Genomic DNA, 17,498 nt, shown 5'->3' on the forward strand with positions numbered 1-17,498 from the left:
CTTATCTATCCTGAGGCCAAATAAAATATTTTCTCTTATTTACCATAAAAATAAATATAAAGAATAATTTCAAGTTGAAAATATAAGTATCTCTTATAGTCATACAAAGAAACTAAACCATCCCTAATTTTTTTCTTTTTCATTTATTTAGAAAATACAATACTCAATTGTTAGTAAACAAAAAAAGCAGCTTTATATGAAGAGTTATTGTACAACTATGAACTATTTCATTAGTTAGCTCAGAAATGCAAATAGCATCTTAGCTACTGAGCAGCATTGGGTGTTTGGAAGAAACAGGCCCACAAAGCTAAAGTGACCTTGTCATCCTAGGCATCCTGGGATGAGGACCCTATGGCCTTGACCAGAGGCCAACACCCTTTCCTGGTGACCCCTCTGACCAGTCCAACGAGCACTGTCTTTAGGTCACCCTCATGCTGGCTTAAAACCAGCTAATGTTGACAGAGCACTTAGTATACTAAGAGCTTTATAAGGACTATCTTTTTGATAGTCCTTTTTTTTTTTTTCCACCTTGAAAGTCACAGTTTATCTTTCTACAATTAGATTAGGAGGAAAAAAAATGAAGAACCCATTGGTAGCAGGAAGAAGCAAGAGTCTTCTAGGATCTGGCATTTGATGAGATAGATATTCAGTTACTGTGCATTTCCATTGTTTTTCCATGGCAGAACATATGGCAGAGACTTGGGAACACGCATGCCTGAAGCCAGGTTACTCTTATGTTCCATAACTATGTTGCTTGCAGGGCTGTTTTTGCCACAGTAGTTGGCTGTGCCCCAGACAAATGAGGTGCTGGTCTGTTCCCACAGATCTTTATCCCAGTCTTCATTGAAAGGAGGGCACTGCCAGGTGCTCTCGGCCAGAGTCTCTTGTCCAAGGTTCCTGGTTTGGTTGACAACATCCTGCTCAATACAACTTTTATCGCCACAGCTTGAGATATATGGTGGCTTATTGTGGCCCGAGGAACCTGGTGGTGAGCATTGAAGGGACAAGTAGCCAATTTGTTTGCAACATCAGGATGATTCTTTCTGCACTGGATAAGATGATAAGGAAACCTGCAGGCCCTGATCTGGTGGTTTTTATTATAGGGGCATTGTAATAGCTTTTCAGGGTCCAGGGAATCGACGTAAGTTTCTTCCATGTTGGAAATGATGGAGCTGAATCCAAGTGCTGGTCGAGACACCCTCTTCCCACAGTTGCTTTCTCCGGACCTCCAGGCCCCAGCAACGCTCACTTCCGTCCCCCCTATCTTTTTTAATTTATTTATTTTTTATTGTCAAAACCATCAGAGTTTAATAAAAAATGACTCTAACAGTTCATCTTAACAAGTGATTATCCATGATAGTCAAAATGTATACACAAGGCAGTAATCTTCTGTTAATCATTAATGCTCTTTTCTCCTGCAATCATGAGTCATTAACTTCTGGATACTCATCTTTAAAGAGAAGGCTCCATTACTATATACGAACTGTAAAATAACATGTGGAAAAAGGAGATCCCACTCAAGTGGGTAGTAAAAGGGATTCAGAATACAATTCACTTTGGATGATCAATCCTAGAGTTCTATGAAAATGAAGATCAAATGCACATCATTAAGAGTCTCCAGCATAGAAAGTCAATCTCCCATCCAGGCTTCCTACTTATATGTCCTCTTTGCAAGCCTTTCCCAGATGTTCCCAAAGTGATGTCTCAATATACCTGTCATGGTCTGTAGACAAGAAGCATCCTATTGTCTTCCTGGATCTCCCAGTCACTGGAAAAAGTTGCCAGGTGCTGCCCTTGAGAACAATTTGAAAACTAGAAAAGGTTAGAAAACATCCTTCTGTTCTCTTGAGTGTCTGGAAAGATGGCATCTTGGAAATTGACTCTGTGAGGCAAGAGGTTATAATTTTCATCCATCCTGAGGAAGAAGAAATAGGAGTAGTCCTGGACCATGGTGGCAATGTTCCCCATTCTACAGATGAGAAAACTGAGGCTTGGAGATGTCAAGTAACTTTCTCAAAGCTGCACAGGTTGTAAGTTGCAGAGCCTGAAGGCAAACCCAGGCAGCTTGTTTTAAAGTCTGCTCTTGTAGCCATTAGGTACTATCTTCCCTTTTGCAAAGTAGAATTATCCCATTTCAGGCCCTCTGGTAACTGTACAGTTAAGAAATGCTAAAACAAACCACCACCACCACAAACAACAAAAAAAAAACACAAAAAACCTCTGGAGGAGCAGTTGTCAGAAGACCCCAATTTTTCTTGTAATGTCACCTTTATGTATGGTGTCAACAAAATAGAATTGTCAAGAGGAGAGGGAGCCTAGATGCAGACAAGCAGAACTCAGCAGGAGGAACTCATTGCTCATGGGAGCAGTGGTCTGGTGACCTTCGGGTCAGTCCTCCCTGGCCCCACAAAGATGGAGCTGCTGCAGGGTTGCCACCATCTGCCTAGGTATGCTGAGGCTGCTAATCCAGGTCAGCTGGCCTCAGACTCCTGTGATAGGACCTAAGGGGTCAGTGAGGGAGTGGCTACCTCAGGGCATGTGTGAAGGGCTGTCCTGGCCAAGGTGCAAGTGACAGACTTTTCACAAGTCTGGAGAGAAGTCCAGCTACTCCTCATACCCTCTTCACAGGTATCAGAAGAAAACTCTAGAATCTTCCCCTGGATTATCTCTATATATAATGGCTCAAAATGAATTACTGATGATCAATATTTAACTTCAATCTAAAAATATAAGAAATATATTTACCCTTTTAATTTATGGGTTGACACTGGCACCCTCGCTGGTCCGCTTATCACAGGGTTGTCATAAAGGGTTCTCCTGGTTCCCTGATGGAAGCAAGTGAATGCCCCACGGGGCCCTCACTTATCAGACACATCAACTGTGTTATGTGATCAAATGAGCCTAATTAAATAGAAGTATGGGCTGCATCATCATTACTAACAATGTAAGCACATGTGAGCAGTGAGAAATAACAGAGTCAATGGACACTGTATACCCAAGCTCAACAGCGGCTATCATACCAGGTCAAAACAGTGGCAAAGTAGTCAGATCTGACAAGAAATTGGCACTAAAAATAAAGTTGAAAAAGACTATAGTAATAATTTTATACTCATTATCATTTAAAATGAACCTGACTCTAGGAATATATTATAACTTTAGCTGGTACCTAATGGTAAAACTATCATATTAGCCAAAATTGTATCTATAATTTCTTCAATGGTGTTTAAAGTTTTGGGAGACATGATGTCAAGCTATCTGAAATTTCACTGGACTAGATAAAAATCAAAAGGCTCCTTTTTGACGTTTCTTAATACAGAAGTATTTCGAGTAAATGAACAAATATTTAAAGGTGCAGGCTCAAATTTTTTAATTGATAGAGATGAATTAAAGGGGAGTTTGGAGATCTCAGCTCAGCTGGAATATGCCCTAGATCCTTAACAAGAAACACAACAGCATTTCTCCCCTGATAGTGGCCCACTTAATGGCAGTTCTGCCCCTCCTGGGTCATACACACACACACACTCACACTCTCTCACACACATACATGCTCGCTCTCTCTCTCACAAACTCATATCAACAAGCTCACATACTCTCTCTCTCACACACACACACACACACTTTCTCACACACTCACACATGCTCACAAACATACAATCTCATACACACTCTCACACACTTTCTCATACACACCCTCTCACGCACTCACTTACAAACTCACCCACACTCCTATACACACACTCTCACACCCTCTCACTTTCTCACACACCCTCATACACTCTCATGTACACACACACACTCTCACATACTCTCGCACACTCACATACACACTCTCAAAACTCTCTCTCACACATATACTCACATTCATTCTTCTCTAAACATATTTCTCCCTAAACCTGAACATGTACCACTTTCCTCACTCCTGATATGCAATTTTATTTTAACAATACTATTATTCCAAACCCTTTTAATAAAGGAACTAGAAAAATATTTATCAAAAACTCCCAAAGATAGCACAAAAAAGAAATACAGACTAATCATTCTACAGATGGTGATACACAATTCTGAAATAAAATATTAGCAAATAAAATATAGTAGTTCCTTAAATAAAAAAGTAGAATTCATTCAAGAATGTAATAAGGGTTAAATATTAGGAAATATTCTCATATAATTCATTATATTAGCAAGTCAAATGATGAAAACAGAGTGATCATCTCAATAGATATAAAGAAACCATTTGGAAAAATTCAATATAAATTACAATAAAAATTCCAAGGAAACAGAAATTTTAACTTGATATGTTTGCATGTGTATACAGGTAAACATGTACATACACACATATGCTGATATATATGTGCAAGATTAATACATAATTCAAAAGCCAGAATTATGCTTAATGTTAAAGCACTAGAAGACTTCCCATTGGACTGAACACAGTATCATGGTTTTAGGTTATGTGGAAAATCCAACAGAATCAACCGAAAACTATTAGAAACAGTAAGAGAATTTATTAACATAAATGGCTGCAAACTTAACATAAAAATGAGTTTTCCTGTATTCAAGTAATAACCAATTAGAAAAGATATTAAAGTGAAAATATCCCATTTAATATCGCAACCAAAAATAATCCTTCTACTCCCATCCCCCCAAAAAGGAATAAATTTTGAAATAACTGTAAAAAGACCACTATGAGGAAAAATTTCTACTCGCTTCTGAAGAAAAACAACAACAAATATTTTAATAGAACGGAATGCTTTCCTAGTGAATGGCAAGATTAATGAATGAAGTTAATTCCTCCACGTGGATCTCTACATTCTGTGTTATGCCAGTCAAAAATCTGCATCATTTTTTATTTAATAAATCATATTTAAGTTTACCTATAAATTAAATAAGGCAGGATAGCCATAAAATCTTTGAAAAAGGAGGAGTAATGGAGGAGACTAACTCAACTACATATTAAAATACATAATCAAGCTACAGTAATCAAAACTTGATAGGATTACAGGCACCTGGGTGGCTCAGTCAGTTGAGTTTCTGACTCTTGATATCAACTCAGGTCTTGATCTCAAGGTCCTAAGTTCAAGCCCCACACTGGGCTCTGTGCTGGGCATGGAGCCTACTTAAAAACAAAAAAACAAAACTTGCATAGGATTAAATAGAAAATTTAATGGAACAGAGCAGAGAATTGGGGGGAAAAAAAGATCCAATACATGTGGGAGTTTTGTACATGGTAAGAGTAGCATTTTGACTCAGCAAGAAAAAAGATGGATTATTCAATAAACAGTGTTGGGGCAACTGGCTAGCTGTTTTGGGAAAAAATAAAACCTGATATCTATTTCATTCCTTACATTAACTTGAATTCCGGATGGGGCAAAGATTTAAACATCAAAAAGATAAAACCATAAAAACACAAGAAGGAAACTTTTTATAGACAGAAGCCCTCTCTAAGCATGGCACAAAACCTATAAACCATTATGGGAAAGATTAATAAGGTGAACTATACACATTTTAAAGCCTCTAAAGTTAGAAGTAGCTACTAAAATTTAAAACAAACATACACTTTGACTTAGAAATTACATTTCTAGGAATTTATCGTATATCTATACTCAGAAAATGTGGGGGAAGAAAGGAAAGAAAAAGAAACAAAAGAGAACCATATGTGTAAGGATGCGCATTGCAAGATTATTTACAATAGCAAAAGAACCCCTGCAACAATCTAAACATCCATCAATAGGGGACCAATTAAGTAAAATATAGTACTAACAAAGGATGAGACACATGTAATCACTAAAAAGAACATGGTAAGTCTATAAGTGCTACTCTGGAAAGCAAGCCAAAATGCAATTCATTGAAAGGAAGCAAGATACAGATCACAAAAAGGTCATTATGCACACAAGTGTTAACACGAGCATCTATAGTACTTTGTAATGTATAAAAACTTTTTATCTATTATCTATCAATTACATCTCCTTTCTCCCCAGATCACAGCCTCTTTCTCTACCAGCTTTTTCCTCTCAGCAGGTAGAACGTGTTCCAGAGCATTCTCCGGCCCTTTTAATGGCATGGTACAGAGAGATGACAGTGTATACATGACATACTGAGGATGATTAGATGAGGTTGCACATGCCAGAAGCACCCTGTGGTGGGGGAGCTCCACCCCAAGCTGGGGTGGAGGGGAGCAGTGATCAGTATAGGTATACTATAGCCCAGTATGCTGGTATACTGTGTGGGAGCATTTCCTCAAGAGGCCTGGCAGCTCAAGCCTTGAGTTGTAGATACAAGGGATTGGTTTGCGGGGGAAGGTGAAAGGGGAATCTTGTCCTGACACATTCTGGGTCAGTGGGAAAGACAGGGCAGCATCAAAGGAGGAGTTGAAGGGAGAGATCTGAGGGCTTGCGCCCAGCCAGGCAGGTTCCGGACCTTGGGAAGATATGCCAGCTGTATCCCTTTCCAGGGATTGCAGACAGGATGATGCTTGGGGGCTATTAGGTTTTGTCCTAAGATGAGCAAGTTCTGCCAAGGTGAAGCACGGAAAAAGTGGTACACATGGAGCTATACAGAGGTGGGACTTCCAGCTGCGCTACTTCCTAGTTATGTGACCTTGGGCAAGTTTCATCATGTCTCTAGACAAAGTGATCTCATCTGGGAAATTAGGTTAGTAACTAACTTGCAGGAAGCAGGAGAAGGAAACAAATGTGTGTTGCTTTTGCTTCAAGCATGGAATCCTCTTTTATTTTTGTAACAATCGTGCCTTCAAGACAACACTTACAAGTAGGTATATCAAATTTCATGGGTGCTAAGAAGGTTCCTTAATCCCTCCAAATCTCCTCACATGTCCATATGATCACTAATGCCTAAAACTTCTTCAATCCACAGAAAAGTCTCATTTCTTTCTGTCTTTTCCTCCTTCTCAGTGACCCTCCCTCCCCTTCTCCTCCCTCTAATTACAGGGAAAGAGTATAATATGCAAGTGTCTGGGAGGAGAAACAACATACTGAGTCCCACTCTCCATCAAATGGAAGTAGTCATTACACAACATGACAAATGACGACTTCACATTGTTTTCCAGGTTTTGCTGAAGCAGGCAAAGCGTACCTGATCTGACCTCAGGCTGAATCTAAAACCCAGAAGGTAATATCTGCTTTTAGCAGAGAAATTCAAAACAAGGCACCAGGAGCTAAAAATCTCAAGTCCTGGAGAAGAGCTAAATCTCAGGGTCAAGACACCAGCAAAATTTATTCTCACTCAAGTGAGTTGGGCAACTCTCCAGAGCAGCTGTCCTGTGTGTGGTGTTCTGACAATCTAGACTTTCTTCCATCTGAGGCTTGTCCATCTCAGCTCAGGACCTCCACACCAGCCAGGAAGGGAGAGAGCTTGGAAAGACATGAAGGAAGAAGTGACCCATGTCACTTCTCCTAAGAAGAGTGTAACTATTGGAGGTTGGGGGCAGCAGAAATGTCCGGAATTGCTGAAAGGAAAAGAGAACCAGATGCTGGTGGTACCTCCAACTCCAACAGAGGCCAGCTCTGTTGCATCTCAGCAGGGCCCAGGAGTGTGGACAGGGCTAAGCTTTGGCCTGAGGGGCACATGAGGGGGCAACTTCCCTTGACAAACTTATATGTAGTTCCCACTCCCTCCCAGGCTCTGTGTTAGGCATACAGATGTGGAGGGACACAGCCCTGACTTTGGGAAGCTCATACTCCAGAAGCAACTTTGAATCTTAGCATAACATCTAAGTTTATCATATAAGCAGCAAGGCATGTTTCTAAGCAGGGCCTCCAGGGTCCTGAAGCTGCCAATTCTCAGTGTGATCTGAGGAAATTTACCTCAAACCAGAATGCTGGGCTGTGTCTGGCATCAGTTGTTGACCACCAGGCTCAATATCATGAGCCCATTCACTGCTGCAGCCCAAGTGCTGCTGCCCTAAGCCTAGCTACAGTAGCAGCCAGGGGAGAACAAAATTTCATCAACTGAAGAAGCCAGTGAGAATAGCTATTCAGCATCATTCAGATCTCATAACTCAGGTGGCTGAAACTTTCATCTGTATTGGCCAGTAGTTCTCAGATTATGGTCCCCAGACCAGCAGCATCAGCATCACCTGGAAACTGGTTAGAAACATTAATTCTCTTAGTTTTGTTGTTTCCTTTGCAGTGAACACTGAACACACTGTTAGCCAATTTGACAATAAATTACATTTTAAAAATAAAATAAAATGTTACTGTATTTAAAGTGTATAAAAATTGAATATATTTTCATCAAAAACTGTAAATTATGATCAGTATAAGAATAAATATTTTTAATCAAAAAAAAAAAGAAACGCTAATTCTCAGTCCCCATTCCACACCCACTGAATTTAGAATCTGGGTTTTAACAAGCCCTCAAGGTGATTCTGATGCATGTGCAAGCTGAAGACTTTTTTTTCTTTTACAGTAATGTCAAATTTACTCTGCTAAATATACAAATTGGATTTGTGTATTTACTGCACAGTAAACAGAAGTTTCTTGAACTGATTGATGGATAGGGTTAAGAATGCTTTTGAGTAGATAGACATACTTGAGAACTATATATTTGGGCAGAAATGTGGAACCTGTTTAATTTCCAGTAAAGGCTCCATACATACCTTCCCAAACATCCATGGTAGAGCCTCACACTAAACATTTTAGATACTCTGATCCTCCTTTCACTCACCCCCAACTCCCCACCCCCACCATAAAATCCAACATACCTTACTGCTTTGCATGAGGCTAGCATTCAGGCTTTCTCCTATCTGGGTAGGACAAATTTCTTGAAGATGGGAAGAAACATCAAATTAATATTAATATCAAATCAAGCCCCCTCAATAAGAATCACTCTGGTGTGACAGGTTCCATCTCCAGTCCATGCCATCTCCCAATTCAACATATTAATGTCGTGCTGACCTTCCTAACCCTATCTTGCACAATCAGCCAGGTACTATGAATAATAAAACAGACGTAGAACTGGCAGAGAGTAGCACCCCTTCCTTCACCTAGGACTAGGGTCTGAGCCAAACTCTGCTGTGGCATGTCCCTCTGAAGCAAGTTTGGTGCATTTCAGGTTTTCTACTGGGTCAAAAGCAGAGGCTACTAGACTTTCCAGGAAAACCCAGTTACATCATTATTGGATATTTTCTTGTCCTTCACATGCACACACAAAATGTATTCAGACCAAAGCTTTCAAAGACAGGGAGAATTCCACTTGATAATGAGAAGCATTGCCTCATGATTTCCCCATTGGTCAATTGCCTGAGTAAGTGTGACACAATTTCCAGTAAACAGACCTCATTCCTACTTTCTCTGCTACCCCAGTGAAGACTTAGGGATTCCTAAGAGAATACAGCTTGGGAAAAGTAAGCTGTAGAGGTAATAAGAATTCCCCTACAAATCTTCCTGTGTGATGGGGCAAGTTATCTAACTTGTCTGCATGTCAGTTTCCTCATCTGTAATATGGGAATAGTATTAGGAACCCGAAGCAGTTTGACATATAAGTTGTTGCTTAATGAGTAACTGTTGACTGAGAAAAAGAATAAGAAGTAAGGGATAAACAATGCCAGCTACAACACAGAGTCACAAGGCTTAGACTTACACAGCCAGGGGATAAGTCTTAGAGGTCTGACAGTTCACACAGCCCTTCATTCCAGACTGCATCTTGGCCAGGATGTCTGAGGGATATGGCTTCTCTTCCTGGTTCTGCTCTATTTTTTACACCTCCCAATGCCAGAGCCCCCCTTGTCACCCAGAAAGCAGGCAGCTTTTTCAGTTCTCCTCCCCCAGGTTGGGCACAAGGTATGGCCTCAGTCCACAGCTGCACTTGGCCTCCTTGGCTCTCTCATTAATGGTGGGCCCTTACCTTCATTCCAGGCTTCCTTCTCCCTCAAGCCTCTCCTGTTTCTTGGGAATAGCTGGGTTTCCTCCCAACCATCCCCACCTAGCCCTTGCCTTTCACTTTGGGAAGAGTTTTAGGATCTGCATCTAAAACTCTCTATTGAGAGCTCTCAGTAGACACAACTGGTTCTGAGAAAGACACTGAAAATAAATTCTCTGTCTTTAGGACTTTCTTAGTAGTCAAACGCAATTAAATACCCCACTAATAACAAGTAGATTTAACTATTCTTTGAGCTCCACATAGATTAACTCATTTATTCCTCATACCAACAATAGGAAGCAAGGAGTATTATCACCATTATACAGATGAAGGAACAAAGACACTGAGATGTTGCATAACTTGCTCAAATTTATACAACGAATAAGTCATAGATCAGGGCTACAAACCCAGGCAGTCTATGACTTTAACCACTGTAATATGGTTGCCTCTTAATGTGCTACTGCATCTTTTCCATCCCTGCATAATTTCAACCTTTGCTGATGGCAAGGAGGCCTATCAATGTATCCAAATCAGTTAGGAACAATGACTGGTGAATCTAAAATGGAACAGGGAAACTGGAAATGTTCAAATTCATGTTATTTTTCAGATTCTCTGAACAACTGGTTCCTGGAAACGTGAAAAGACCACATACTTGGATTTAGAAAGTTCAGGATGTCTTATCTCTATTATGAGTTCTGTTTATTACGTCCTGGGGAAGGTTATGTAAGTGCTCTAGCCTCAGTTTCCTCATCTTTAAAATGGAGATAATAACAATAACTTGTTGGCCCTCAGTCCAACAATTGGCCTTTTAGTTCTATTCTGTACTGCCAAAGCAGGAAACCTAAAAATCACATTTTTTTTTCCAGCCTCTTATGCTAGCTGCAGGCAGGTTAGTCTCTGCCAATGGGAGACTCTGGAGGGAGATTAAAAGCAACAAGAAAAGAGGGTCATTTTTCTGCTTCTGACTCTGGGAGTGGCTGCAGCAGGCACTTGCTATGGAGGCCTTGGAGGGTAATTATGGGCTGTTGCAAGAATGACAGTGATCATCATAACAGCAGGGTGGGTGTGATGGTGAGAATGATGACTATAAGACCAGGGGTGGGGTGTCTGTGACTGACTTTTCTGGAGACACTGCAGAAAGAGAATGACATGCTTAGGGCTTTAATAGCTCATTCTGGTCACAGAACCAGAGCTTCTGTGATGGCCTAAAGGGATCTCTTATCTTTGCAGCCACAGGAGGGATATAGTCCCAAAATTCTACCCCACAGGTTGGAGATTTGCAATGTAATTTCAGTTCATGAGCTCATCAGATTTTATGTGAGAGTTTGAGGATTGATTGGGAAGGAGTGGGTGGGAGCCTGAGAATTGGAATGGGGCCATCTGGATAGACTCATGCAAATCTGAGAAATTCCTGATTCCCCAAGTCCCCTTGTCAATAGGAACACTCCTTCCTCCTCTAGCTGAGAAGACTTGTCTTCCTTTACAAGAAGATCCTTTTTTTTTTCCAGGTTATTTATTTATTTATTTATTTAGAGACAGGAGAGAGAGACAGTGCTCCACACTGTCAGTGTAGAGCCTGACTCGGGCTTGAACTCATGAACTACAAGATCACAACCTGAGTTGACATCAAGAGTTGGACAATTAGCCAACTGAGCCACACAGATGCCCCTCAAGAAGATTCTTTTAATAACTTCACCCAAAGCAGTTGCCTTAAAAGAGGTTGCAGTTCTCAAGATTCACTCTCTCCAAACTTCATGGCCTCCAGACTTATAACCAATATCAGAGTCAGAGTCTAAGGGCAAAGTGTTCTAAGGGCCAAAGATTAACGTCTGGCCTTGAAGGATACAGCTTTATACGCCTAAATAAGTGCAAAATTTTGTTCACTTATATTGGCAAAACCCTGAGAAGTATACGTGGAAATGGATTATAAGACTGTTGGACCAAGTAAGATGAGCAAAATATTGGATTTGGGCCAATTGAGGTACATACCAGAGATGGATAACCACTTGAACTTTATATTTCTCCTTTTGGGAAGAGATTAAAAGTATATTGGTTTAGGGGAGCCTGGGTGGCTCAGTCAGTTGAGCATCTGACTTCAACTCAAGTCAGGATCTCACCATTCATGGGTTTAAGCCCCACATCAGGCTCTGTGCTGACAGCTCAGAGTCTGGAGCCTGCTTTGAATTCTGTGTCTCCCTCTGTCTCTCTGCCGCTCCCCAAATTGTGCTCTCTCTCTCTCTCTCAAAAATAAATATATTTTTAAAAAGTATATTCATTGTATAAGGGATAGCACATTGTGGTAAATGGAAGCATGAGTTTGTTGATATTGCTGATCAAAGTTTAAAAAAAGTAGAAAAGTATATACAGATGCTGAGTAGCCAAAAGGGTGGGTGTTCCAGATGTTAATCTTGGGCCCTCAGCCTCACACTTGTTCTTTTGTACTCTTCTATATATGGCCAGGACTAGATGCTTGAAAACTACACTTTCAAAACTCCCTTGTCAGCTGACTTCTGTGAAAAGCCACCAAAGGGAGGCACTGGCCAGAGATCAGAAGACAGGTAGAAGAATGCAGCTCTTTCTCTGCTTCTGGATCTAGGAGTGACCATATTGGGACTGGAGGCTACTGCAGGTGACCATAGTGTCCTGAAATAGTGTGGAATGCTGCAGCTGCAACAGCAGGTAACCACAGGTCCCTACAATAGTGACAGTGGTCACTACAGCTAAGGCAGTTGCTGTAGCAACAGTGGAGGGTGAGGCATCCATGCCTTGGGCTGAGCAGCAGTATTGTGGTTCTACCCAGCAAAGGGGTACAGCAGTAAAGCCCCATCAACCTCAGTAGTGAGAACACACCAATGGGCTCTGGGTAGCATCATCTTCCCCTTTTGTTCCTCCAGACCTTACAACTTTTGTAACCCATTTTCTGTAACCAATTTCCTCTATTTGAAATACCTAGGTGGATTTCTGTTTTCTTGACTGGACACTGACTGGCACAAGGAGAGAGAAATAGAATTTTCTTCCTTATATGGTTATTGTATCGAAGAAGACAAACATAAAGAGTGCTCAGTACAGCATCTGACCCAAAAAAGGTAACTCTACAGTCTCATATTTAGTTGTTAAACCAAAAGTTGTTAAGCATCAACTTTGTGCTTGGAGATTTTGTTGTGAGAAGTCTAGGACATCTGAGGTGGGCACAGAGAAAAGAGAAGAAAGCCATGCTCAAGGAGTCTTTGAGATAAAGATTGGAAATTACAGTTATTAAACTATTGAATATTACCTCCAAACCCTTCTATATGCTGATCTTTGATACTGGTGCTGGAACTCTGGAAAATACAGGTTTTCTTTGTCATAAACGAATGATTCCTGTTAAGTCCTACCAATTGGAGCTCCAGAGGGAGACTGGAAGGCAGGAGGGAGACAGAACTATGTTCCTTCCTTCCTGCTTGCTTGCTTGCTTCTATCAGGATGCCCCAGCAATGAGTCTTCACTCCAGGAGCAGTAGGTTCCAGTTTCCAGCTTCTTCCAGCCCTCCAGACATAGTCCCAGTACATCCCTGCAGATGCATCAACACTATCCAGGCACTATCCTTGTCCTCCACAGTGCTCCTCCCAGCTTCTAGTTTCCAATCACTTAGAGCTCTACCACTGTCTCCTCCTAACTTTTGGGGTTTGTGGCTTCTTACTGCAGGGTTCCTTGTTGGCCTTTTAAGTCCTCCAATTACTGTTTATCTGATTCCTTATATTAAATTCCCTCTGTTAAAATAACTAATGTGGTTCTGTTTTTGTGACTGGACCCTCCTGACACAAGGGACAGTGCATGAGGAATGTCTAGATGGAGAGTTAAGGAATAAATACTGACCCTGAACCACATAGTGCCAATATTTAAGGTTCTCCACAGTTGCAAAAGTCAGGTCTAAACCCTTCTTCCTTAAATGTGAGTGTGTTGGTGATTAAATGAAAGACTCTGAGCTGATTATAGATATTAGGGAACTAATAAAAAAATGAAAAGCTAAAAACTTCATTTCAAACTATAATCGTTTTACTTTCCAGTAGTATTAATACATCTCTTGTATTAATATATATTAATGTATGTACATTAATCTAAATATATTTGCATTGCCATGATTATGTTTTTTTATGATAATTAATGCATTATCATGGGCAATACTTTATCAGACACTTTTGCTGTAAAACAAACCACCCCAAAACTCAGGGCTTAAAACCACTATTTATGTCATTCATGATTCTGTGGGCTGGCAACTTGTGCTGGGCTCAGTTGCATGATTCTTCTGGTCTCAACTAGACTCATTCATGTATTGCCAGTTGGCTGCCAGTCAAACAGTATGAAAACTGCTCAAAAATCCATGAGGAAAAGAGATTCAGAATTCCTTTACATTACCTGTAGGTCTCTGAACAGGGTGAATAGGATCCACTGAAAGAGCTCTAGACCACAAAGGGTAAGGCAATGGGAGAGAAGATATCCAGGAAAAGGTTTCCAATCCTCCTCATGCCTTTCGAGAACACTTTTCTCTCTACCCTCAATTTCTTGTTCTTGAGTTCTCCATAACCTCCTCTGGCGGCCACTTCGGGACATACACCTGTTCTTTTTTGCCTTTCTGCACTGATTGATGACTTCCTCCCTCTACACCTCTCTCCCCATGTTTACAGTCATTCTCTTAAATCCCTTCTCCTCTTTTTGTCTTTTTTTAACCCCTATTCTGACCCAAAGAATATGTCTTCCCTTTCCTCCTCTCTTCCTTCCCTCCCATAAGTCCTCCTACAGGCCTCCTCCTCCCTATTTTTATCAGAAATATTTGTTATCAGAAAGACTGCATTGCTTTGAAAGAGAAGAATGGTGCTTATCTGTGGTGCATTTACATGAAGGGAAGGAAAGAAAGATTAGACAAAAAAAGAGCCAGTTTTAGCAGCTTCTCACATTCCTGGAAATTCCTAGAAACTCCCTCACAAACTGAGGCTCAAGGAAAACTCTGCTTTTTAGTGTTATTGCTCTCGTTTTGCTTTCTCCCCCATTCTGCAAATGTTCAGTATTTTAATTACATGATGAGTTAAATAAGCTTTGTGGATTCTAACAATTCTAATATATTCCCCACAAAATAATTCATTTTTATTTCCAAATTGATTTACAAACCTTTAAAAAAAAAAAAACAAATTATAAGTTGGAGACACTCTTGTCTTAGACTAGATTCCCAAGAAACAGAGTCTGAGATAAGAATCCATGCTAAACTGATTCATTAGGATATGGTGTCAGGAAAAACTAGTAAGGGATTGGGGAAGGGGGACCAAGGAAAAGAAGGAAGGGAAGCAACAGTGTCATCCCTCAGTCAAGATCTGCTCCCAATGGGATGAAAATCCTCAAGCACTTTAGGTGCTCTGGGGGCCTCGGGCAAAGTGAGTTTTAAGGTACCTGAGGGAACTCCTCTGACAAAAAGGCACAAGTTCTAGCTGCTAGGGATGGAAGTATCCAAGGAAATAGCATGCAGGAAAACAGTAAAGGACTCACGGGGATATTAGTGGAGCACCGACAGTTATTACTACCTTCCTGCATTACCTACTTTTGTTAGTGCTTCATACGTGTTTGCCCTTGTTTGTTGAATGAATGAACAAATAAATGAGTGAATCTGGCTTCATAGATATAATCTTTGCTAAGAAATAAGATCTTTCCTCTCATCTCCAATGTGTTCTTTAGTTTTAAAATTTTGCTCTTTTGTCCTACTTTTCCTCCTTACATTTTTGTAAATAATAAAATACAGTTAACACGCAAGGAGTGCTTAATTGTGCCAGTACTCATTTGATTTTATTTAGGGGGTGCTTGGTATGATCGAGGTATTTTATTTGATCCTCATAAAAGCCCCCTTGAGGTCAGTAGCATTGTTATCCCCACTTTTAGATGGGGGTTGCACACAGATTAAATAACAAGCTAATAAGTGAATGTAGATGTACCTGACTTTTCCCTTCCCTTCCCTAGACTTTTCACCCTCTCCTTTCTACACACACACACACACACACACACACACACACACACACACACACTGATTTTAATACCCATTCATTTTAATGGGAGTCATTTATAGATATCAAGTCCCAGGGAGTTTATCAGGGAGGCAGGGAGGTGCCTTGGTTAAAATAACACTGTGCAGTAGAACAGAAAATAAGATGTCATGGCAAACTAAACATCTTCACTTTCACAACAAACAAAAGAGCCGCCTGAGTACAGACTTGAGCTGGTCAGAAGTTGCCAGAACTTTTAGCAGGAGCCAGGTGTCGGTACTCACCTGAACCTCAGGGAGGCCCAAAGCATGGGGCAGGGAAGCTGGGCGTCCCCACTCTGGTCATTCCTCAGCTTCTCTCTATGGTCCAGTCAACTCAGATATTTGTCCAGAAAGTGAAGATGTTTAGTTTGCCATGACATCTTATTTTCTGTTTCACTGCACAATGCTATTTTCACCAGGGCAACCAAGCTCTCTGATAAACTTTGAGAACATCTGAGCCAGCTTGACAGTGAAAAGACTCCGTGCACTCTGAGTTTTATATATTTATATATTTCACTTTATTCCATGTTTAGTATGACTGAGTAACCAGTTCAATAAAAAAAAAAAAAGAAAGTGGGGTGGGGAATCAGTATGGATTGCATAAGAAAGCAGCCCTGTTTCCTGCAGACTGTCTCCCAACAGCTCCAATATTCCTTTCAAAGTACAGATTCTTAACACAGATTAAGTGCGATGGGCATCCGATACTTCATCCCAATTCACATTATGGCTCTGAATAGGAAAAGCAAGAGTGTACCTCTTCAGATAGTCAGAAGGTGCATGCCTCCAAGGACTGTACTAACCAGGCAATGCAGAAGCAATAGAAGAAGATCTCTGTGAGGGCTCAATCCTCACTGGCACCAGAGCAAAGACATCAAAAATATGCAACAAGCCTTCTTTCTTAAGTAAGACCACAGGAGCTAGTGGTATTTCCAGGGGCATGCCAAGAGTCAAAGCAAGCCCACCTCACCCCTGGCTGCCTGTATTTTCACCCCCTGGGTGGGCGGTCCCCGTCAGTGTCTCCCACCTTCACTTTTGGTTTTCAGAGGGCTCCTTTTTCACCTCCCATTTCATTTAGAAAAGATTGGATTTGAATTTCATCTTATCTCCCCATCTTGCAATCTGGCATCTGAGTAATATAGAATTAAAAGACGGAGAACTGGAAAGAGCTTGAGAGGTCATCTGGCATGATTCCTACCCAATGTAGAGATCCTTCTTCTGGAATACATACGATGATGATGGTCTCACTACCTCATATTGCATGCCTATAAAACTGTTGCACAGTATCTGCCTGGGTAGAGTTTCTAGCTGTGTGATTTTACTTGAATGGTCTTTGTCTTAAATCTGTCTTCTTACAGGTTTACACATTTAACACCTATGATACTGTCTATTAATGTCACCAACTCCAAAATACAATGGCTATTTCCTTCTAAAGTTTTGAGCAATTCTGTTATGGGCTGAGGTGTGTTCCTCTGAAATTCATATGTTAGAGCCTTAGGCCCCAGTACCTCAGAATATGACTTTATTTGGAGAGAGGGCCTTTAAAGAAGTGATTGAGTTAAAATGAGGCTGTTAG

The 17,498-nt window shown here is 40.7% G+C and overlaps 1 protein-coding gene across 1 annotated transcript; it reads right to left on the reverse strand.

Moving 5' to 3' along the window:
* Window positions 1-579: 579 nt before the first annotated feature.
* Window positions 580-1,201, reverse strand: LOC115523949 (gametocyte-specific factor 1-like). The gene is given in 2 exon segments (XM_032594809.1): window positions 580-953; window positions 956-1,201. Coding segments are annotated over 2 exon segments (504 nt in total). The 5' UTR covers window positions 1,157-1,201; the 3' UTR covers window positions 580-650.
* Window positions 1,202-17,498: the final 16,297 nt, after the last annotated feature.

The sequence above is a fragment of the Lynx canadensis genome, chromosome C2 (assembly GCF_007474595.2).
Source record: "Lynx canadensis isolate LIC74 chromosome C2, mLynCan4.pri.v2, whole genome shotgun sequence".
Lineage (NCBI taxonomy): Eukaryota > Metazoa > Chordata > Mammalia > Carnivora > Felidae > Lynx > Lynx canadensis.